General features: G+C 32.9%; 1 protein-coding gene across 2 annotated transcripts; it reads left to right on the forward strand.

The window, feature by feature from the left end:
* Nucleotides 1–537: 537 nt before the first annotated feature.
* Nucleotides 538–25808, forward strand: LOC130890922 (synaptotagmin-5). Of its 2 annotated transcripts, XM_057795352.1 has the most exons (9): nt 538–664; nt 9328–9519; nt 19098–19325; nt 19389–19629; nt 20570–20854; nt 21862–22069; nt 23153–23376; nt 24394–24548; nt 25425–25808. In XM_057795352.1, exons 2-9 carry the CDS (start codon nt 9331–9333, stop codon nt 25581–25583), a joined length of 1689 nt encoding a protein of 562 aa, XP_057651335.1. In that variant the 5' UTR covers nt 538–664; nt 9328–9330; the 3' UTR covers nt 25584–25808. The 2 variants fall into 2 exon arrangements, with proteins under 2 accessions (XP_057651335.1, XP_057651336.1); XM_057795353.1 differs by lacking the exons at nt 538–664; nt 9328–9519 and adding an exon at nt 12356–12627.
* Nucleotides 25809–26465: the final 657 nt, after the last annotated feature.

The raw sequence follows: 26465 nt of genomic DNA on the forward strand, positions 1-26465 counted from the left end.
AAGGATCTGGTCCAAATGCTGGTCTTCTCAACCTCTTCAGACGGTTCAAAATGTGTAGAATTCCCTGGACAGTGAAGAGAACTAATCAGTCGATAATGGAAGAGTTGACTAGACCGCTAGACTATCATAATTATGCATGAATAAAATGTTGCTAGAAGTAGCTAGAAGATCAGATGACAATAGACAGGCTTATAGAGATGGAAGAAATGTAAATGAATATTATATAACAGAAGTTTCAACTAAACTCAACCTTTATGAGTATTTGTTACCTTTCCTTGACCTCATACTTCTATTGCCTGACATTGCGCTCCGTATATAAATGAGAAAAGTAATTCCGTCAAATATGTTTCTCTTTGACAGTATTTTTTCATTAGATAACTTGTTTTTCAATTCAAAACAACCTTGACAGTGAAAAGGAAGAAAAATTTCAACCTGTGCGTTTATATTTTTCCTTTACGATTATCGGAAAGAAGGGAGATAAAAACGAATTCGGACGAACTGCGACGATGACATGGGGGCTGATAAGTTTGATTTCATTCAATTCGCCGGGTCTTTCGATTCGACAGCTACGCGTTTAAATCGTAAACATCGTTTAACTTGTAACAGCTGTTACTCGTTTTTTGGAGTAAATTGAGCGTTTATTTTTGAAGAAAACTGAAGTTTGGTACGTAGTTCATGTCAGCTTGATGTTCTATGTGCGAAAACTATATTTTCATGAAAAATATGTACATATAAAGAATTATGAAAATAATCCAAATTTTTTAAAATAGTTTTTCATCCATCATATCAAGTTCCCTTTTTTTTAAACTATACAGAAAATCGTTTGATTCAATTATTCATCAACTTTTAGTTTCCCTTCGATATCAATATCGCTTGTAGTAACTTGATCATTTTCAATGTTTGATATATTTGAACAGTTTTCTTTAATGTGATCATTTCGAGTAAACCTAGCAATGAAATGGTTTTTGAATAATTTTGACGTTATAAATTATATATTTAAGCAGTGATTACAGATTTAATTCAAAATTATGGAGCAATGTTTTTAGAATAAACAATCCACTTTATCGACTTGGATTGGGGTTTTCTTTATGCGAAACAGACTTATTTACTCATTAATATTAAACCATATCAATTGTTGAAAATGAACAGTAAATGAATTATTACATATCAACAAATATCATTTCGTTCAATGTACTAAACAATTGCCCATTTTATATTGTCTTGTTCACTCCATATTTCCTAATTCTTTCCTTTTTATGGCTTCTTCATTTCCAATTCTGAATGGTTTCTATCTAGGTCTTCCATAATACAATCATACGATCCTCCCAAGTCTCTATATCTTTTTTTTTTTACTTTTTGACTTTATCTGTAGCACTATGGTAGGATTCCACTATTCTGCTCTCCTTTTACTATATGTTTAATGTATTTTATCTACGATTGTGTGATTACATTGTTGACGGCACTTCCAAGTAGATTTTTCACGTTATTTAATCTAATATTATTATTATTCACTGTTAATTCATTTTCATTCGAGCCCATATAAGCTCTAACGGATTTAATTCACAGTGGTAGGGTGGCAATCGTACAATTAGGCCTCCTCCTCTTGCCATTTCATCTAGTACATATTTCAAATATTCTCGACATCGTACTAAGTTTAATAATTTGATTTTCAATATTGGTTCATTGAATTTACAAGCCAATCCGCAAGAAAGTTTTTTCTCCATTGGGTGGTTGGTAAGTGTTCTACATGCCTGTGATAGTATGGGGCGTTTCCATAACAAATCCCGGTTCGATGTTCACGTATATATGTAATATATGTAATCACGGTATATGTTTCATCTGTATATTTTTCTATCTTCTCTTCCAAACTCTGCGATCTTTGAAATATTTTTACTATTTACTATTCCCTTTTCTTTTTATTTACCTGAAGTTATTTTAAAACAGAAAAGACCTAAAATCAAGAACATTTAGATGCATTAATAAAACATTTATTCACTGCACGACGAATGACATGTTTGGTTGTATCGTCCACTTGAATTTGTCTACTTCTAGCATCAGCTTTCAAATTGTATCATTCCTTGTTCAAATTATTATATAATTCATCAAGTACGACCCTAAAATTTTGATGAATTATGTTCTGCATCAGTCTGACCGATGGTGATGGTTCATGTTATTCATGAAATTGTGATTATCAACCATCAGTACTTTTCTTTCTGTAGTATCCATAAAAATTTGATTTTTTGTTATTTATTGAGTGATTTAACTATTCTTCCGAAATAAGATGACTTAGCTATTTGATTATAATTTGAAAGATACTTAATTAATAGGGCCATGATACTTATGCTAATTATCACAAACCTCTACTACATAATAGCCTCGCAAACTTTTATTGAAATACTAAATAATGTAACTAACTCACTGATAATCATCTTTTGTTCATCGGCTCAAAGTCTTTTTCTGTTCGTGATTTTTTCTTCGGTTAAATCGCTGTTAAAAAAGGTCCTGTTAATTGGTGCGAAGGAATTCTGAAAAAATTCGCGATGCTTTTAAATACGTCTATAAGATCATATAACCACAACTAAACAACAATCGACTGTAAAGGTCTTTCAAGACGAGCCAAATCCAACAAAAGTTGTTCGCGCATGATGCACTTCGAAGCAAATGGGTACCTGTTTTTTTCGAAATAACTGCAAAAGTTACCACCATTCTATTAAAGCAACTCGAAATAGTCAATTCTGAATAGTACCCCAGCATTAGTTTTACAGAAATATTAAAAAAAGTTAGAGAAACCAATCGCAGAAGACGAATCATTATCCACCACTACAATGCGAGTTCTCACACATCAGTTCAAATAAAAACAGTCAAAATATCGAATTTATGGGTCATCCGCCGTACCGTCCTTAATTGGCACTTGCAAGGAAAACGTTTTTATACACCAGAAGAAGCGGTTGATGCATTCAAATCATATATTTTAGAGGTACCTCAATCGGAAAGGAAAAAACGCTTCGACAATTGGTTCAAACGCATGCAAAAGTGTATTGATCTAAATAGGGAATATTTTGAAAAACAATAAAGCCGTATCTAATTATAAATATTTGTTTTATTTGTCTGTCTCAAAACTTAAATAACAACCCTCGCATAATTAGTTTTCCTTCATACGTTTCATGTTTTTTATCAGTATAATTATGAGCACTACAAAATTAAAATTTTGTTAGAAGTAAGAATAAAACTTTCTAATTGCGTGCTATCAGTTTAACAAGAATTCGTTGGTAAATTGAAGAAATTTGACGCGTCAAAGAAAATGAAACCAGCACTAGCGAACACTGGAATTGATAGAAACACGAACCGAACAAACCCTCACGAAAAGTTAGAAGAGCATCTTCGGCTGAATAGAAATCATGAATGATTATTTCAAGTTTAAGGGAAGGAAGAACTTCAATTGCAAAATTCACAGCATAATTCTAGATGAATATGATATTATAATGCAGACAATTGAAATTCAAAAGGCAGACTTTGCATTGTAATTATTGCATATGAGACGATTCATAACATAATAAACTTTATATTCTCCCATATAATCATATATAATCACAGTAGTACAGCCTTTTAAGGGCCATGATTTATTCTTCTTTTCTCATCGGTCTTCACCTGATTTCACGATTATTCCCCACAAACTCCGATTCTATACTTTTGCGCTCTAATGCGGTTCTAATTCTCTAATATCTTCTAACAATAATCCAGCTATTTCCATTACTCCCTCTCCTTCTTTTATCACCTTTCTCTTATTCATTTCAACCTTTTGTATATAAATTTTCCGGCATCGTTACAAAATGCCGCAACCATCTTACTACTTCACATCTTTGAGCTATGTCACTGAAGGGTATTTACATAGATCATCCAGCTCTTAATTAGTTATTCTTCTCTTTTGGACTTATGTGATGATCCCCCGAATTCCTTTCGCATTATTTCATTCACTTTTTCTTCCTTCTTCTTCTTTTTACGTTTCCAGATTTTATAAGATGATGAATCTGTTTTTTCATTTGCTTTCCTCCGTATCTTAACCGCTCAGCCTCTCTTCTATCTTTTCTATATTTTATCAAGTTTATCATTCTAGTAATATACTATATTATTTACAATCAAAAGACATTTCTCTCCTAGCCAAGAAGAACGAGTAGATCAAGTTTTGTGTAGATCTCAAATGGACCACATTTCTTTAGAGACACTTTCAAAAAACCCTAATCCACAACTACTACACTTTATTCCTCGATAGTATAGTAGCCTTTCTCAATGTCAAACATTCTTCTTAACGTTGATATCTCTTTTTATCTGTGCTGTGAATATAGTGCGTGTGATCTCGCTGCTTAATTAACCACTAATCATAAACTTCCGAATTTCATTAAGACTTCTTTCAGTCACTCTAAAAATGTTGACAGAAAGTTCTTGAGTGTCGTTTGTATAATTAAATGTCAAAAATATATCCTGACATTAGATACCGTTCATAATAAAGCAGATTAAACTACGAGGATGTATCTAGTTAGCCAGGACCAGTTCCATGCATAAACAAAATATTGCGTTACCATAGCAACGAACAATAACTTATTAAAAGTGTAAGTGTGATGTTTGACGTGTAAATAGTAAACCAGAGTTACGCAATAAATTAAAAGAAAAAACATGTCCACCGAAATTGTGAATATCGAAATATTGGAGTATCGAGCCATCATCAAGTACCTCGATTTAAAAGGGATAAGAGGTAAGCAGATTCACGAAGGTATGCTTAATACTGTTGGTGATCAATGCCCTTCGTATACGAACGTGAAAAATTGGACTGCAAGCTTCAAAAGAGGTAAATTTTCCATTGAAGATGATGACAGATCGATATTATCAGTCCCTGATAATATCGATGCAGTTAATGACACGATTTTATCAGACCGTCGAATTGGCCTAAAACGAATATTTGAAGCACTGAATATTTCATACGAACGCGTTTATCATATAGTTCACGTGGATGATGCTTGGGTACATTTCTACGATCCAGAAACAAAGCAACAATCAATGGAATGACGACACTCTGGTTCTCCAAGACCTAAGAAGTTTTGTGACCAAAAATCTGCTGGAAAAGTTCTTGTTTCAGTTTTTTGGGATAGCCATGGAGTAATCATGATTGATTTTTTGGATAATGGAGATTACTGACCACTCTTCTAAAAATTGAAGAGAAAAAATGCGGAAAGCTATCCAAAGGTGATTTGTTTTTGCAGGACAACGCCCCTGCACACAAATATCATGCTGCTATGTAAAAAATTCGTAATTTAGGGGAGGAGGTAATAAAAGCTGTAAAGGTCTGGTTTGCAGAGCAAGAAGAAACATTTTTTTTGAAAGGTTCAGAGGCTTTGCCGATTCGCTGGAACAAATGTATCCAATTAAGAGGAGAATATGTTGAGTAATAAAATATTTTGTTTGGTTCTAGTGTAGGCTAAGAATTTTCAATATATACTCGTAAAACAGATACTTTTGTAGATTACTACAATGAAACGTTTTATTGGAATCTTAATAGTTTTTCTAATGAATTAAATGATTATAATCATCAGATCATGTTGCTATTGCTCATAAAAACACCTAGGATTGAATATGAATTAATTTTTTTCATTATTGTGTTTACTACACGTAAAGAATCTAACATCTTCGTTAGCTGTATTGTCATTGAAGGTTATTCACGTAGATCTTCCAGTATTTAGTTAGTTATTCATTTTATTTGGACTAATGTAATGTAATTTATCGTCAAGCTGAAGATTAATGCTTAAGTTTTTGCCTTTAATAAATCTCAAATCGCCCACAAGACTGCTCTAGCATATATCTTCACAACTCCACGCCATTCCTCTTCTTTTTGTTTTCAATCATAGCTACATCTTTCTTTCTATGATGATATGATGAGAGATTTATTTTTCATATTATTGGCTTCACATTTAGATTGAGTATCATTATTTTTTTTTGTTATTCATTCCATTTTTTCTGTCGAAATTCTATATTACAGCTTTTGACAAGAAAATGAGTATGATATGAACTACAGATATGGAAATGACGGTATTGATTCTATTCCCCGGTGCTTCTGATATACATTTCAAGAGGAGAAATTATTTACTACAAATTTATCCGAGGACGAGATCACCCCATGTGTGTCAATTGCTGATGTCACAAAAGTATTGATTCTACTTTATGGCTTTCATATCATGTTATCGTTATCTAATATCATAACAAAAAACTCTTTTATTTGAAATAGACGATGAAGTTGTACATCGATAGGATTTTTATTTAAACTTGTCGCTTGATAAAACGAAAAATATGTGAAATAATTGTCCCTACAGTTGGATTTTATGTAAATTAGATATATACAAATTGTCCCTGTTAAATAAGGTCAACACTTGCCGATATGACTCATATTTGAAAAAGTATTCATTCAAGTATTTCTAAAAATTACATACTGGCAAAAATAGAGAAAATGACATTTCTAATATCGATGTTTAAGTCATCATTTATACAAGACCTTCATGATTCTATAGTATATCTTAACTAACATCCAACACAATTGAAGAACATATAATTTCTTTAGACAATAATACAATTTAGAGATGGATCGCAACGTAGGAAACATTCCTTATAGAACAATAGATTCTCTTTCTAGATAGAAGAGTCTACACTACTTAGAAATTAAGTTCTCTTATAAAGATATATTCAATTTCTTAAAGATGTACCATGAATTGCTTTTTGTTGCAAATTTAGATACTGACACCAGTGGAAAACCGATTCCTCCGGCTGTGAATGGTTTTTTTTTGTATACACAGCTATATCAATGGGAAACATCCTTTTTGTTTCTACTGATGGTGCACTATCTGTGGTTGGTCGCCATCGTGGCTCTATAGTTAACTTGAGGTACTGTATATTCACAGTATTCACTACCAAAAAATTCGGGTCCTAGATTAGACCAGGTACAAATGCTGTCAACAATATAACAAGTGATTCTTTGAACTGTTAGTTGGTTGCTCAGTTTTCTAAGAAAAATTACTATGAAAAGATATGAAGTTGGAAGGAAATTTGGGAATAAATTAGTTATTACTTGACTGATATTTTTGGGATTCCCAATAATTTAATTTGTATCTGCGAAATGACGATTGGAGAGTAATCCATAATACTGACATATCTAGGTCATTCTATACAAAAAATTATACCAAGCAATCGTATTAACAGCTTCAGCATTTGTTGAAAATCCGTTAAGGCGAGTATTATCACATGCTACTCACTTGAACGCATTATACAAGGACTTTACTAAAAAGCTCATACAATTTCATAACCATAACTCATGTTATAATTCAAGAAGCACCCTGAAGCCACAATGAAGCACAGTATCATAATGGAACATTGCGAATACAGTTGCTCTGATTTTAAAGCTGCTTCCATAGAAATTATATAAAGCAGGAATACGGTTTTTACGAGTACAATCCATTTTTGCCTTGGGGAAGATCAAGAGCTAACAAGTAGAACGCAGTTATATTTTATCATTATCATCATGCAGTTCAATCTCTTGGATTAAGGCAATCGCTTTTGCGTATATATATATATATATCCCTTTATTGGGGTCGTATACTCCCCTTGTTCCCTTATTACAGTTTTTGTTGGTCCTAGTTCAGTTTGTCAGCTTTCTCCAATCTTTTCTGTTTTTGCATTTGGCTTTCCAGTCTACTATTTCTAGCTGTCTTCTCCAATTTGTTTCTTCCTCTTGACCATCGAGGTATCCATTGTGTTATCCATTTCTATAGGTTTCCTCCTCATTATGTGTCCTGCCCAATTTAGTCTTTGTACTTTTACATATCAATTTCTATAATTGATGGTCATGTAATACAACAGATACTAAAATTTAGATATTTGGGAATAGACATAACGAGCTATGGAGATGTCGAGAACGAGGTGCGACAACAGGTCGTCAAAACAAATAAAGTAGCAGGATGCCTCAACAACACTATTACACATCTTATGAAAGAAACAAAAAGCAGAATATGTAAAACAACAATTAGACCTATAATGACAGACACAGCAGAGACTAGACCCGATACAACTAAGACAAAAATACTACTAGAGACAACGGAAATGAAAGTACTCAGGAAAATAGCAGGGAAAACACTTTTAGACAAAGAAAGAAGTGAAAACATAAGAAATACGTGCAAGGTAGAAAATGTGAATGACTGGGTACTAAAACGAAAACAAGAATGGCAGAAAGACTAGTGTGTATCGCAAGGGATGTTGTGACAATCTGGATCCAGGAGGCTGAAACTGAAGCAGAAACAGAAGGGCTCTTACATACCTTAGTATATTTTCTCCTCCCAGTTTTTCATCTATTCCTTTATTTTTCTCAAATCTTCTCTCTTCATCTCCTGTAATATTTGGTCCGAGTATAGTTCTCAATATTTTTCTCTCGATCATCTTCAGATCTTCTTCTTTCTTTTTATTTAGGACAGTTGTTTCCATGACGTACGCAATCACTGATCTTTTATTTTTATTTTGTTCTTTATACTAATATTCTTGTGTTTGAGTGACTTGTTATTCTTTTGTCCAAATGTTTAAATACGTATTTTTGTAGTGTCCATTCTTCTTCCTTTTTGTTCTCTTCATGTATTTGTTTTTTTCTTGTATTAGCCATTATTGTTACATCGTCTGCTTATGTTCCTGCTTATATTTGGTTTGTAATACTATTTTTGCTTTCTCTAAAATCATATTAAAGAGAATTGGAGAGATCGATTCGCCTTACTTGACTCCTTTGTGAATGTTTATTTCTTCTGTAAGTGTTTCCAGATTTCTTACTTTGGCTTACGTGTTTTGTAATATAATTTTTATTAATATCTTCAATTTTTTGGGTACATTTGGTGTTTCTAGATCTCCTATCATTTTTTATTTATTTATTGAGTAAACGTGCTTTTGAAATATATAAATGTTATGTATAGTTCTCTATTCAATTCCCATGTTTTTTTGTATTATTTGGTCTATTGTATAGATCGCGTTAATTGAGAATCGTCCTGGTCTAAACCCATTTTGGTAGTATGCCAGTATGTTTTCTGCGTATGATTTGACTATTTATTAAGTTGGCAGTATCTTATATGTAATGATAAGAAATGTAATGGCTCTATAGTTTTTATATTTATCCTTATCGCCTTTTGTTGGTATTGGTGTAATTACTTCACTATTCCATTAGAATTGGATAGATTTTGAATTTTGTGTAGTTTTTGTCGGTGTGTTTGTTCACTGCACGCAAAGAATTATATGAAAGAGCATTTTAAATTACAGAAAATGGTGGGGACTGCAGTATTTGGCGCTGCTTTAGGTACAGGAACAGCTCTACTAATTGCTATGACCATAGTCGTTTATAAATACTACAGTTTGAAGAAGAAATCTGAAGAGTGGCATTCATTAGACCAGATGCCTCTACCACCAACACTTGAACGGTTCAATAAACCGTATTATCCTCTTATCAAAGCCGTAAGTATTTTGGTAGAAACTTTTTTCAAATTTTGGTGAACGCGCTTCAGAATACGCCACAATTCACTGCTTCCAATATTATTTTGCTTATTCTTTTAATAACAAATCCATTATTATCATAAATTATTCATATTTATTATGATTGTTCAAGTTTTTGGTACAGAACTGGAGCCAAAAATATAAGTGAATATGAAATAATAATAAATCTAACGTGAAAAATACTTCTAGGATAAATATTCGTATGTCAATAGAAAATAAAAAATATTGTGAGGAACAGCTTACGAAATTTACATTTGCGCTTTTTTGGGGCAAAAAAAGAATCAAAATTAATGAAAAAAAGTTTAATTGAATATTATCGCTCTAACAGAAAGTCGAATGCATATAAACGCATGAATAATTTTCTGGCAGAAGATATCCCATTGAAACAGTTTAGAGAGTGGTAAAAGCAACCATTTTTTTCTGTAACAGCACCAAAGTTTAAGGTTAGAGGTTTGGTTGGTATATGGACGCAACGTAGCGTAGTTTTTCATAATTTTTCAGTTAGAATTTATTAACGTACCGTTGGGCTGCAGAGAAGGAGAAAAAAGTACTGTGTCTACGTTGGAATTCATCCCTTAATATTTGTGACACAGTTTTCTACCTAAGCACAACGCATTTGATTCAAGATTTCTGAAAAATTTGTGTAAAATATGGAAAAGACTGCAATGGATGCCGATAAGCAAGTCTTCTTACTTATGTCGATTATATGAAGGACAACGTGTAAAATATGGGAAAATATTTCAAGTGAATTTGTGTATATTAAATAATTAGAGCTCTTATTTCAATTAGTATATTTTTTCCTCTTGAGTGACATATTTGAATCCGTTTCAGTTTTTCAGTATGTATTTAGTCGCTTTAGTGACATGGTGTTTGCAGTGTATGTCATGAAACTTTTGAAATTTTGTTTCTTGTTTGTGAAAGGTGCTAAAGAAATTAGAAATATGTGTATGATGATTACTTTAAAGACTCACAATTGATATGAAAGATCTAAAAGCACTAAGAAAACGGGCAATAACCTTTCTACCTCCAAATATACATAAAAATGTTAAGAAAGTGGACAACGACTTTTAGTTCGTTCAGAAAATAGAAAACGTACTTTTTTATTTCATTTTTAATTTAAATAATTCACCGTATTTTTGAATAACAACTCGCAATTATAAACATCATCAAATTATAAGGCACTTAAAGAAGTTTGTGGTAAATGAGAAAAATAAATATAATCTTGTAAAAATAATTTCTTTTTAAGAAAACCGCAGTCGCACTCTTTGATCCAAATTTTGAAGTTGAATTAGTTTCAGATTTACAAAATGAATAGAATCAATAGATTTAACTACGTATAAGGTTCTGAAACTGATGCACAGATGGCACCTAAAATGAAATTACACCTTTTATATATAATTATTAATTGGCAAAAAATCGATATATTCTATTAATATACAATTATACAGGATTTTTCATATATTTGGCAAACGTTATCTTTTCTAAATGGAAATATTATTTATACATTGGATTAGTATTTGAGCGTATTAAAAATTATTGTCGAAAGTTATAAAGTCATTCATAAGAAAGATAAATTGAGAATTTCTTGATATTTATTTGAGTTTCGCTACAACTTTTAGTTTAACTTTACCTACCAAACCCCAGTAGAGACCACAATCATATTTTTTAATATATAATAATTGATGACACAGAATATATACATGGTGATGAAGTAATGTACAATAGTATTTATTCACGATTAATAATGGGTGTAAAGTTCTAAATTTTTGTGCGCAAGAGTCTTTGATACGGCCGGTATTATGGTGGTATCTACATTGTTGTCAGATCTTTCCTTTTCCGGAAAAATAATAAATTCAAATGAATCAAATGGATATATTGTGGTTTTAGAAATCCTTACCATTAGGTTGCCTTTCAGTTTTGAATAAGTTCACCAAAGTGTCGAAGACTTCCACATTTTCGATTTAGTTTCAAAGTAACCTAGTAAAACTCTTTCTGTGAAGCTGTTTATGCCTTTTTAAGTACGCCAATCCATAAGAGAATTATATTTCTTTAAATACTGCTCTCAGAATTTCTCAGGGAGAAGATTCATAGTCGCTGCAGTTGCCGATTCAACAACATCATCTGGTGTGCAGTTAAAATTTTCCTCACTATTACTCTTCATCACTAATAATAATACTACACCTTAATTAGACACAAAAGGGATTTTCTTGAACGAATATTAAGAAATAAAAGTGTGACAGTTTATCGGAGAAACGAATTGACATGAGAAAACAATTTTATAATTGCGTTAAAAAATGATACGTTACGGCACTTTTTTTAATGCAAAAGTGTGAAATAATTAACCGCTACGGTACTTTTTTTCACGCTTTTTGACCGATTCAGAAATTACATTCTTTATGAATGCAAATGAATGAAAAAAAAAACGTAAATATTATAACGGACGTGGAAAAATGTAATTTCACGTATTTATATGAGTTTTTGAATGCTAAATTTTAATAGTGGTGGTATAAAACTTAATTAAATGTTAATTAAGACCGTTCTATTAATTTCCATACTAGTGTCTCAATTGTTAATCTGCTTAATAATTTTTACTCAAGGTAAAAAAATAATTGAAACATAATTCTACATTTAGCGGACATAAAGAAAAAAACGCGCGAACAAAGTCAAATAAACATACTTAATAGATACAAACCTTCTCTAATTTCACGATTCCCAGGCCGTCTCTGGAAGCGTGTCCCCCCTCAACCTGTTGAACCCTGGCTCGTATTGCTGCGTCCTTACCACCACCACCATCGTCAGTATGTGAAACGGCGTCTTGGGGCGCTAATCGCTCCCCTCATACCATGTTTGACAAGCGAAAAAAGTCGTAACTCTCATAACCCCCTTTAAAAATTAATCGAAATAATGTCCGGAATAAGTCCGGCTAGTTGCTGGATGACCCATAAAAGGTTAGAATCGTGGGCGCGAGCGGCAAAAGAAAGAGCGTTAGGTAATAATTACCATCATCCTCTTTTGGGTAAAAACGATAATCACGGCAAGAACGAAAGCAGCAGCTCTGGAAGTTTAGAGGTACGATTTGAAAAATTTTGTTTATAAAATTTTGTTACGCAGAATACTGTACGCGCATTTGAGAGTGAAAATCAATATAGCGTTTTTGAGGTTAACTAGGATTTATCAGAAACAGAATTTCCAAATTTATTTATTTCTAATTCACTCCGAAGAGTATAGATCGGTGAAAGGTGGTTCTCTTATATTCCGACATGTTTAGTCTGATAATCTGCCATCTTGGAAAATTTTTTATTTATATATAGTTTCTTAGTTCGTAAATTTAAATCAATGTCTATTTTGATCTTACTATATTATCTTTTACTTTGAAATTAGGGCAAATAGATATACAAGTATTCATCAAGTTCATGTAACACACGAAATATTTGTAAATATCCATAGATTACACATTAAATAAGAGGTTTTTAAGAAACGTTATGACATCGTCCGGTTAGATAGTATAGCAACGCTGGGAAAAACGACCTGCAATAGTTTTTTTGACCTTTCAAAAAACTCGTTTCCTTCAATGTCTTGACTCAAATATCGAATTGTTTCGGAAAAGGTGATACACTTCATAATTCTCCTACTACTACACTCATTGAAGGTAATATATATCAGCGGGAATGTTGTTTGAATATTATGTTTCCTATGTATATTAATTCACCTGAGGTAATAACGAAACAGTCAAAGGAAAAAAGAAAACCAGTTGGTTTAATCAGGTTTTCGTTTTAATTACACATCCAAATCATGGCTTCCATAAAAATAAAGTGAACAACGTTGCATCTCTCCAAAATCTACTACTAGATATTTTTTGTAGTCGCGGACCTCGAATGAAAACTTTTACACATATTGGGTTGCAGATTTTTGCAGTCTGCCCATCCGTCGTTCTTCACCGAAGTTGGAGCCCGATTTTAGTTTTGATACGCTACGACGTTGGACTTCGTAAAAGTATAGTTGAAAATCACAAAAATGCCGTTCGGGTGATTTTTCCCACTTGATAGGAGCGTTGAAGTCTAGGAATGGGCAAATGAAGAAAATATATCGATAAATATTGCATCGTTTAATAAAAAGTTGTCAAATTATTCTAAGGTTAAAAAAATATGTACACACATTTAGTGTTATCAGTTTTATTTATTATTAACAAAAAATAGTATATTGTGTAACAAGTGGGAAAAGTTCAACTGTTCTCACAAGTGTGGAAGTACTTTTCCCACATGTTGCACACTGTACTTTTTCTACAACTGCACAAATTGAAAGAATAAAAGTAATGGAACTTAATATTTATTTTCATGATTAGTAAAACCAAAATAATACTAAAGTGTCCTCTTAACTGTTGAATAATATTATTTAAAATTATAGTTGCTTGTGAAATTTTTACAATTTTGTATAGTTAAATCTGGAACGTCATTTTTTTATAAAATTCTCTGTTATGTTAATTTTAGATTTTGAGGGTTGATCGTTCATATACGGTGTATTTTCTGTCTCAATTTCTGTAAAGGGTTCGAATGGTTTTTAAATGGAATTAACGATTTTACTAGCAACGGTAATTTTATTTTCAAAAAGACTCTTCGACGTATCCTTCTGTCTCGGTATTGCAATTCCATCCTCCATGGCGCTTTACGGTTAATATGTCCTGCATTTACTAAAATTGTTACCGAAGAACGTCGGAAGCAGTCACCTGTGTATAGATGGGGATTTTCTAATTAAAAAAAAATTGCAATTGTTTTAGCCATATTACCGAGTTTGTTAATGCCAACTACTCGTACGTGTCTAGTACATTTTCCGTGCAGGTAATTTGAAAAGTTTGAAATGTTTTTCTGACAAATCAATCGGTGGAAGAGCAGCATATTTTTTATATATCTCATAAAATTCTCACAAGTAAAGCTGAATTTAAATTCTCTAAATTATCGATTCTTAACTTCCACAACCACTCTCTAGGACATGCCCCTGCCACACTTATATTTAATGATTATTCAATTCTTTTTTTCTACTGAAAAATCCACTAATTAGAAAAATCTATGTTAATTCTAGGAAAAAATCAAATTAAATTCTAAAAATAGTTCCTTTTAAATAAATTTATCTTCATTAGAAGATATTCCTGGTCTAGAGCTTCATTTAAAAATCTCTTCAATTGGTCTGCTGTCAATATGTACAACTAGGTAATTTTGCCGTCGTGGACCTTGAGTGACAGCTTTGTGATTTTTGGAGAGGTGATTCTCGGACTTTATTTTAAAAATGAACGTAATTTCCGATACGTGGATATATCAATGTTATTTTTTATACTGATAGTACTTCACATTGAATAGTATGACCAAAGTTTAGACGCCTTTAAAGTTTTTGACAACTCTTCAAAGTATATCAAAAGTACAGTTTCCGAAAAAGATTATATTTTTGTATTTTTTCTCCATTCCATAAATTTCTAAAGTTGCTTTTGCTGCTATTTTCGATATCTCTGACGGAGTATTATCAAAATCGTCACTACCATATTATTTATTATATTATTCATTATAAATTGGTATAATCATCTCCTACTAAAATAATATTTAAAGGAAATTGCGATTTTCGTCAAACCACGATTGAAAACTACATTAAGAATTTAAAAAACTTTTTTACTGATTCTCCATATAAATGTATGTGGTGTGGGAAAAGTGCCGTGACAAATAATATTTCTCACAATGGGAACAATATGTGGTTTTGAAATTAAGTTAGCAATGAGAAATACGTCACTCATAGCAGTTGTGGAAAAAAGTTTCTAACAATGCTAGAAAATGAAAATTTAAACAGCAATTAGTAGTCTGAACTTTATTCAAACCAGTAATCATCTGGTTTAGACATCCAAAGTACTCGCTCTTTAATATGATCTCCAGTAAACCTGCTTCTATTATCTTGAACAGCTAAATTAACATCTGAATCAAATCTTTTAGATAATACAGAAGAAGCCTGATGGATTAAATATTTCAAAAGTATTTAAGAGGAAACTGGTGTAAAATAGCGACAATCCACCTAAAATTCTATCGTGTCTAAGTTTCGATCGATTAATTGTGGTCCAAATATTGTTTTAATTCATTGGTAACACTGCCAGAGCTTGGAATTTCTGCTCTATTTCAACTAATCGTTTTTAATTTTTCATACCTACACCAAATAAACGACGAGCTAACTTCTAGTAATGCTTGAGCTGGTCTTGGATCTGGAAATTGTTGTTCTCTTCGCCTGTGCGAACGTAACAACTCTTTAGTAGATTTTTTAAAAGGACCAAGAAGAGTGGTCAGGTCTTAAATTACTTTAGGTTGCGAAGTTGCCACCACATCAGGCATATTCTTGTTAGTTTGGCTTTTAGTGGCTAAAATTTAAGCTACAATTTCTGACATTTTGAACTAAAATCTCGTAATTAATTGAGTTTAATATTAGTTAAATCGCACAAAAAACATTTGGATGCATTGTTAGTTTCTGCAGCTCTCCATTAGTAAGTTTCTTTTGTACATCTTCTGCGATTCATTGAACCAACAACTTTTTATTTTGGTCTGTCTATCTATAGACATATTTTTACACTGTGGCACTAAATTTGACAAAAAATGATGAAATTCAGTTTTAATTTTATTGTTTTACTGCGACCTGCACCCTAAGAGAAGAAATAATGTTTTACAGGCAGTTTTGTGATTTTGTACTTCAATATTGATTGTTATTGATATACTGTACATTTGATTGTAATAGATTTGCTACTTATTATATAATGAAGAATAATTAAACCAAATCTCAGAAATTAGTTGACAAGCTTATTATTTTCGAGGAAATGGAGAGAAATAAAACTCCATTACAGCTATATTTTATGAGTAGATTTATTCGATGTAGCAGAAAATTGTTTGTGCTCAAAACTAGACATTGTTCATGAAAATTTAATGCAAACCACCTCCCTCACTCCGAATTCGGTTTCCCTCCAAGGACTTGTTCGATATAAAGCGACATTGTACACTTTCATGTTTCAAAATATACAAATTCACGATATTCAGTTTAGTTGGATCGATTCAACACAAACATCGTCTTATTTTATGAGACTCAAATTTTTATTTGTTTTCTTTGTTGTGTTGATAGCCTCGAAGCATTTTTAGTAGTATTTATCTATATTTAGGACAAAAATGATACATTTCTGGGCCGACAATTCGGCGCTGTCCGTACGGTGTTTATAAAGAAAATAACAAACATTTCCAAAATATCCAAACGTCTAAAGTTTACTTATAGCGTCTTCTGTTTAAATTTTGCTGTCCAAGCTATAAAATATTACACAGAGATAAGTTTAATCTGTCTAAACATTTTTAATGACTTGGAACGAAATTAACTTACACTCAGTTTTTTTCATACTCTTAACTCTTCAACATTTTCTGCTTTCCTCTTCCAAACTTTGCTTTTCAAAGTCCCTTTATTGAAAGGAAAGGAATAAATAAAAAACAAGTTTATATAAAACAATAAATTTATTACATACCTTAAAACTTGTAATGGTGAATCTGCGGTTTTCTTACCATTCTGTCAACTCGTTGTACCAGGTCCTCGGAAACAACAAATTTGCGTCCTTGACCCCCTTCATCATGCACATCATTACGGCCATCTTTAAACATTCGACACCATTCACGCACAACACCACCACTCATGAAGTTTTCCCCATACACACGACTCATTCTCCGATGGATTTCTGTAGCACTATCGCTTCCAGTCTGTAGAAAACGAATCACACTTCGCAATTCACACTTGGAGAGAGCATCAATAATGTACGTGGCTGTGGCACAACGCCGACTGACGCCTGAATGTCAACAATGGCAGAGTAAGTAGTGCCAGAACTTCGCAGTCGCCTAGGGCGCATGCTCTCTTTCTTCTGCCCTCGTAGCGTCTCCACGGAGCGATCTGAAGTTAAAAAAAACTGTCCTCGTACTATAAATCGAAATGTCTTGCGCTACAAGAAAGCACACCATTTTGTTAGAACCAGATGTTTCTATTAGGGACATTAACGTATACAGGGCTAGGAAATGAATTAGTCAAATTCTTTACAAAGTTTGATCAAAATCATTTGGTCCTATAACTTTATTTCCTGCATCACCTGCCAAATATTCAGTTTCTGTAAGCATTGAGTATGGCCTTAACTCTAACATTCGTCGATAAAACTGCAGTCATTTATCATAATTGTTTGAGGGTACAATTTTTGTACTTTGTGCTATTGACGACTGCTTAATTGCATCATGGTAAGGATATTTGTTTGCTCTATCTTCGTGTTTGTTGATTAATAAAATTTTAAGCCTGTGCATTTCAATCAAATAAACCATATTGAGCGATTTATTAAAAAAAGTAACTTTGTTACTAATCAAACTTGACGATCATACCAGTGAAACCAGGGCTGAGTCTTTCTCTAGCTTATTCTTTTAGCAATATTGCTCCAGATTAATCCTTTTCTTTATCTTTTCTTTATCTGCAGAATTTTTCGCGACCTGGACGCATGCGATACACAAAAATTTACTACAATCTGTGTAATTCCAGTTTCCGTGTTTCCCTGAACAAGTAAATGGAGATGCTCCATTTAGTTGTTAAAGGACTGTCCACGACTGTCTTGCACTTGAATAAGAGAAAGGTTGCGTGTAATCCAGACCGATTTGGCCAAAGGTTAATGTACGAGTACATAGAAAGAAACATTCACAAATAATCAATCAATCAAGATGACCAGTGATGTGATAATTTGTCAAAATACTATTGATACAAGACTCTTGGGGAATGACAACGGAGAAGAATAGACGATTAAGCATCTGCCCTGCTTGAGAGACGACGCAGTAGATTTTTTCTAAGAAATTCAGAATTAGAAATAGTGAAAATATTCATCCTAGGTTGGAAATGCTTAAAAATAAGTTATAAAAGGGGAAAAGATGTGAAAGTGGTTAGATAGTTACTAAGTTTCGAAACTATGGAAAATGAAGGCTAACACAATGAACCTCCGAGATAATTACGAATAATCTAGTTGAGATACCAACCTAATAATTTTACAAATACGAGGATTTTTGTGAATTTAAATATAACATATAACAAAAGTCCAGACTTTTAACTATAAATGGGAAATATGTAATGGATTGAACGTCATACCTAACTTAGGACTTAGGACTGCCTCTATATATTATTCTTTCAAGTAAAAATAGCGATCTTATGTACTAAGTGAGCACTTGAACAAAAAATATTTTATATACTGGAGATACTCGAATTTTCAGACATGTATTGTATATTTTTATAATAACAAAGCCATATAGAGTGTCCTATTCAGAAGAAATTATTATTTTTATGTAACCCCCTAAATTTAGAACGCTACTATACTTTAAATAGCTAACTTGCAAAATACACTAACAACCGTACAATTCTTATAACATGTTTTTCCTATACATCATAATAAGAATTATACAAGAGTGGATAATTTATAATTAACAGGCCAAGAGACATTTATAACCGGTGAAATATGAAATTTTTTACAGGAATTCAATCTAGAAAAAGAACATTTAAATGTTCAGCCCTTACAGCATTCATCAGCACAAGATCTAACAGCCGAAATCTTAAAAACGCCATTGGAAGTGTGTTCAGCACATGTGCCTCCACCACCATTGCAACACCAGTCGAAATCTTATCCCACTGGACAACCCATACTATGCAGAACACCAAGTGTATCTAGTCAGAGTAGCTTAGATAGTACTGCGTCTAAACAGGTATGTGTAGAAACATGACGTTTATATGAATTGTCTACTTGTTTTATAATGAATTATTTTTAGGGAGGACATCGTGGCTCTTCTCCCCAAATTAGAACCTTTGCTCCCGATGGAAAAACTACGTTACCCCATCACCATGAAGCTACTCATACGTCCAGTTACCCATTGCGTACGTCAAGTAGATCGCCATCACCATTACGAGCAGCGTCGTTAGATATTCGCTGTTCCTCACCAGGCACAGCGCACGCATTGTCAGAAATAAGAACACCTTCTCCTTCACAATCTAGTCTAGCTTCATTAACAGGTAAATGGAGAGTGACTCATCGCATAGCACAGGCAGAAGCTATGAATAATAAATTTTCAAGTTCATTATGAATGACAAATATTTGTATAGGTGCTAGCAAATTCTTGGCTCGTAACTTGAACAAACTGTTTAAGTCATAGAAACGATGTGACAATTAAATAATGATACTTATGCTTCAAAAGTTATTTATTATTAAAATATCAGTGAAATCATGATTTTCTCCTTCAAGGTAATACCCTTCCGCAATAATACTTCGACTTCAGTTATTTTTTCAAGCGCTGACAACATCGTCATCAAAATCTGTCTGGATATCTTCAATAGACTTAAAATGTGTTCCTTCTCTGTCGTTTTCATTTTGGAAGAGAGAAAAGATCACAATGTGACTAGGGCTGCTTTGTTAACCTTTCTATAAACTGAAAAGTGCGTTTCACTCAGAACTGCATTGTCAAGGTGCGTTTTTGCAAATTGTTTGCGATATCTGTCGCAAGTACTTCGTGATATATTACTTGCTTCACGATCTCTCTAGAACGAACTCCTTATATACCACTCCGCGGCTGTCAAAGAAGCAGAGTAAAATTCGATTTCAGTTTCAACTTGTTCATAAAAGTTTATTTTTGCACTTGAATCATTTGGTGATAGCCACTGATAATTTTGGCATATGTTTCCAGGGTCAAATTGAAAAAAGACAACTCTCCCCCTCCGTAATAATGCAATCTTTCTGTTCCAAACAGTTTATCACCAAACGCTTTATCATAAGTCGCTGAATTACTCAATTTCACACAAAAATTTGATCTAGACGCGTTGCTTGAGATTGCACCATAAAATTGGTCTCATTACTGAATTGTCAACTTGTGATTTTGATATGGAGAATAATTTGTGAATAAAATTTATCGGCATTACTATATCGATTATTCTATGATCTCAAGTCTTATTATTATAGGAGGGTCTACGAGTTCTTGCAACTCACCTGTACCGGCCTCACCAAGGACCGGCCTAGGGAGGTGTTTATCACCACTCTTCATACACCGAACGGTGACTGTGCCAGATTCATCGGCCGTACCACCTCCCGCTAGTCCTTTAGGGGCTATTCAGCCAGATTTGTACTTGAGAAAGGACGGGCCATTGTTTATCGGCTCACCCAAATCATCACCAAGTCTCGGAAGACTGCATTTTCGACTGTCTTATGATTTTGATAAAAGTGATTTAGTAGTACATCTCATCGAAGGTAAGCTATAGCTCAAACTGTTCAAATTATCATTGAAAATAGATAATAATCGAAAGAATACAATATATTTCACATATTCAGAACCACAACAAAGTTTAATGTGCTTTCTATCAGAGCTGTTTAACATTTGAAGCTCGTTTTCCATTTCCAGAATTTAATGAGCAGTAGCATCTGTACTGTTTTCAAGATGAGTAGATCACCCATGGGAATTCAAAAAAATGAGACATCGTCCTAATTTCCTAATGCTATTTCAAGAGCACAGTTTTATATTATTTTTAAGAAGAATTGAAAGAAATTTTGAGATATGTGAGATATGCACCGAAAGAAAAACGATCATGGAGCAAACACGATGAACCAGCACAAACCACATCAAAAGCCAAACACAACAACAAAAATCTCATGCTGTCAGTTTCGTGGAATTGTTTTTTTGATCTGCCTTCAAGGAACCAAATGTTCAATTATGATGTTTACTGTCAACTATGACAACCAAATCAAACTAAACTAAACCAAAACTGGATGAAGCAATAAAAGAAAAATGGCCAGAATTGTCAAATCGGAAAGATTCAGTATTCCACCATGATAATGCAAGGACTCACACATGTTTGGCAACTCGTGGGAAACTATTGGAGCTTGGCTGGAAAGTGATGCCACAGCTTCCATACAGCCCTGATGTGGCATCATCTGTCCACCATTTATTTCGAAGTTTGCAGAATTCTTTGAATGGTCAAACTTGGTCACTAATGACGATGACCTTCAATTGCACCTGATTCAGTTTTTGCTGGGCCAGAAACTTTATGAGCGCGGAATCATTAAGCTGAAAGATAGATGGCAAAAGGTCATTGTTTCATTTTATACTACAAAACGGAAATTAGTTTGTCCCCAACCAATAGTAAGCGTCGGAGATATAATGGATAAGCAATAAACGTTTCAATCTTTGTTAGTTTATAAGAATCACAACTTGAATAAATAGAATCTTTGCTTTAACATTTTGTTTATCTAAATTTTAGCTCACGACTTAGCAAGTAGTGACCAAGGGGGATTTAACGACCCCTACGTCCGCCTAACGCTTACACCGGAAGTGGATTCAAGGAAGCGACAAACAAATATTTGCCGAAATGATCCGAATCCGTTATTCGATCAACATTTCAAATTCCCCGTATCACATGAGGATTTACAATCGAAAACGCTTGTATTACAAGTTTTTGATTATGACAGGTAAATAACTGGCAGTCATAATAATATCAATTATTTATTATCACAATAAGTATCTAATTACAAGGGTCATGAAAATATACGTTGAATGAGATTATTAGAGTAAAATGAAAACAATAAACTTGTTTCAATCTACTTTTAAGTATTGATTTCGGCTAGCCAAGCATTTAACCCAACGTTGAATCAATAATTGGAAACATTTCTTAAGGTTTCTTTGGAAATGACTCTCATCAGCTCTGTCGTGACATTCTCAAAGTCAGGGATGTCAAAAAATATTTTTCATTTAACAAATTTTTTATTTTCGGAAAGAGCATAATCAAGAACAAAGCCTTTGACTTATTTTTCAAGTTTCTCAACACATCGTTTCATAAACGACGAAGTACCCACATGTCAAATTTGAATAGTTGTTTCCGTTGGAATGTTATTTCCCTCAAATACGAAAGATACAATTAGATCTGTTGAATTGCTTTGAGCGGAACCCTACGATTCTATACTTAGTTTTCGAATATCTTTAGTTAACTTTTTTGCACATATTCACCTTTGCTTTTGAGGTAAGAGGACTTTCCTACCGTCCCTAAGCTGACTCTTCTCTACTTTTTCACCACTCAGTCTATTTGTAAGCAGTCTTACAGATTATTATATTATTACTACAGACTTATTTCAACAAACAATAAGAAGGAATGCAAGTTAACACACTCTCTCCTGTCCGAAATACGCGAAAATCATACATTGCTACCATGTCATTCGAAGAATGCTTTTCTATGAAACGCGAATAAGGAATGATCTTAAAAACACACAATGAAGCACAAAAGCAAACGACGCGACGCGTTGAATATGACGCCTGTGTGCTTTCTCTACTTAATTCTTACACATCATCATTTTCAAATCTTCTCTATTGTACTAAATTTACTTTGGGAACATTATTTTCATAGTGGTTTACTGATTTGGGGTATTTCTTTGACTCAATCTCCAAATGACAATGAAAAACCATACAGTTTAATAAGAACGAATTGTGGAATGAACTATAATTAAATAACCCTTTGATATATTTTCATTTTTCGTTGAACAAATTATACATTTTTGTAGATTTTCTAGAAACGATATCATTGGCGAAGTGTCAATGGTTATGAGCGAATTTGACGTTGCAAACAGCGTGGAAATATGGGGTGAAATAACAAGAAACAAGAAACCCAGAGAAGATACACAAGAAATTTTGGTATCTTTAAGTTATTTACCATCTGCTGAACGATTAACAGTCGTTCTGTTGAAAGCTCGAAATCTGTTCGTATCCCAAAGTAAAGGAAGTACAGGTAATAAGCATAAACACTTTTTAAAATAATCTTTCTCACTTATTTCATGTTTTGTAATTAATTTAATTTAATATATAGTCTTATCAAGTTCCATGTTATCTGTTTCAAATCCTTTTGATTCCTATAATCCTCTTATCTTGAGTTTTCTTATGCTGTACCTCTTAACATTCGTATTTATTGTTGTTCTTTGTTTTTTTTTCACTTGTGTCAACTTGCACTTTGTTCAAATAGCAGGTTTCACTTTTACCCTCGAGTGGTGTATGTGGATATTGATCTTGAACTTCTGTAGGTTGTAGTTTTCGGGAAAGACGTGCCTTGGTAGCTGATTCCATTGGCTTTTACTGAATCCTGATAAATTGAAGTTCTGGGCTGGGCGTCTGCAGGTGAACTACTTGCGTATATTAGACAGCTCGGAAGAGTATCGGTAAAATAGTGTCAGATTAATCACTTTTATTCTATGCTCTGAGATGTCCAAGTTTCTCCTCAACTCTGGATCACCCATAACACAAATTGCTGTCTTCTGTATTGAGTCGAGTATCTTGAGGGTATGCTTGGGTGCCGAGCTTCAAATGTGCGATCAATATTCCAAATATGGATGAATCTGGACCTTGTAGAGGATTAGAAGCTATTGCGGAGTATATAGCGTTTTGGTCTTGAAAAGGAGTCCAAGTTTTTGTGAAGCTGCCTTGGCTAAATAACAAGACATTGATTCCAGCCTCAACACCCAACTAGCGAATTTGCGGTGATGGTAAGATTCTATGTCCAGACAGGACGAAATCCTGAGCTGTAGTGCTAGCCTTCTTTGTAAAAATATCAAAAATTCTCCCATTATCACTTGATATTTAAAGCTTTCTAGCTTTGATCGCTAACAATTACTAAAAGTATTGAAATACGCGAACTATAAATATAAAAAAAGTGACCTCTACTTTCCTCTCGAATTTCTATAATCGTATACAGATTTTTTTTAACAAATAACAATGTTACGATGTAAGTATTATTATAAACATATAATTTTAGATCTTCAAACTTTCGTTAAAGTGTACCTGATAGTTAACGGTAAACGAACTAAGAAGAAAAAGACAGCTACAAAAAAGGGTAGCTGTAATCCAGTTTGGAACGAAGCTTTAACTTTCACACTATCTGCCAATAATGTTAACAACGCCGCTATCGAGGTAAGAGATTTACTAAACAAAATAGAAAAGGAATAAAATGTTATATTCATTCAAAAACACTTAAGTTAAGTTAACTCCTTTGATACCTAAAAGGTCAAAAAAAATTCGAAATTCATATACAAGGGCTGATATCTCTGTTCTATCTTCGAATGTGTGCGTTATCCTGATGAAAAAGAACCCCTGCGTTTTTCTTTTATCGTCTCACCTCATTTTGGAAGTAAATTGGTATAATAAGTATCTGTAATTGTGGCTCCTGTCACAGGTACTCTAATAAAATTATTCTTTCAGCATCCTAAATTATTATTATTATTATTACCTTCACTGGTGAAGGTTACATCTTCAGCTTTTCCGGCGGTGGCGTCCACTCCTTGTTATGCATTATTATATTATATTATATCATTTTCAATTTACATATGTACATCTATTAATATTCATAGAAAGAAAATTAATGAACAAAGTTTTGGCATGTGTCGACAAGATTTTAATAAATAAAGCTTAATTGAACATACCTTTCGAATCGTTTGATAATACTTGTTTTGATTAACCAAACTCTTGATACTTAACAAGTCTTGAGATTACAAATTGGAGCACGTTCTCAACAGTATATGACTGCTTACCACAATTAAACTCACTATGACATATGATGAAATTTTTCCTAATGTACCCAGCAAATTTTTGTGAATTTTCTTTGGAGTAAATTATAGTAAACGCAACTATTAAATCACCATGCTTTGCTTGATATGATCCACTTTGCTACTTCATCGAATCCGGGCTTCTACTGAAGATATATTCAATTTCTAGCTCGAGTCTATATATAATAGATTACAATGTGACAAGGTTTTCAGCGGTACACATTTTACAATTTTTATTTTACAGTTATCAGTATTCGATCAAGGTACCGATATAATAGTGAACAATTCATTAATCGGTACCTGTACAATAGGCCCAAAAGAGAGTGGTCCTGAAAAGGATCATTGGATAGATATGACGCAAAGTCCTAGAAAAGCCATCGCGTGTTGGCACACAGTGAGGTAAATTTTATGCTCAATCGAGAGGTAAATATATCAGCTTCAAGATATACATTTTTTCTTTTTGATGGGTTAGAATGAACAACGTGATAATTGGAATACCTTTTATTATTATATAATATACTTTTTACAATTATCAGTACAATATATTTACTTATTTATTTATGCAAAGATACTCTTTAAATCTATTTAATAAAGACAGTGACTATATTTATCTCTACAATCAAGAAAATCTATAGATTAACATCGTTTTGGTGTGTTTAAAAACAAAAAAAGGTTATTGATAAACATATTTTTGCTTATTTACTTTCAATAATATTCTAACGAAATCAAAGTTCTTTACTGTCAACTTTTGCCTTCTCCGGCTAAAAGAATTGCCACAACCTGGATGTAAGTATTTTTCAGTTATAGAAGGTGTAACTTCATTATCAGAGTAGGAAACTTTCGATATCTAAAGTAATTAGGTTCTGACCGGAAAAAATCGCATTCTGAAATTGTCTAGTTTCTATTGTCTTAGTAGGGTTTGAATTTTTCAAAGCAAGTTATATGAAAAATGAATATTTTAGTGTGATTTAAGGTTTGGTTACATATAACTATGATATACATCTTTTGCAATTATTTTATAAATAACTATTCGATAGTTGAAACAAAAACATATAAGTGTCGGGAATAAAATACTATTCAAATAGTTTAGGCGAAAAACACATTTTTCAAGAAAACGATTAATTTTCATTTATAGTTACCAAAAATTACAGATATGGGATCAACAGTCTCCAACAAATACCAACATAAAATATTCAAATTTAATAAGACTAAACTCGAATTCTCATGCTTTGGAACTAAAGCACGTCAATAATCATTTTATCGATTTAATGAATATCTTTGCAAG

This window comes from Diorhabda carinulata, chromosome 2, assembly GCF_026250575.1.
Source record: "Diorhabda carinulata isolate Delta chromosome 2, icDioCari1.1, whole genome shotgun sequence".
Classification (NCBI taxonomy): Eukaryota; Metazoa; Arthropoda; class Insecta; order Coleoptera; family Chrysomelidae; genus Diorhabda; species Diorhabda carinulata.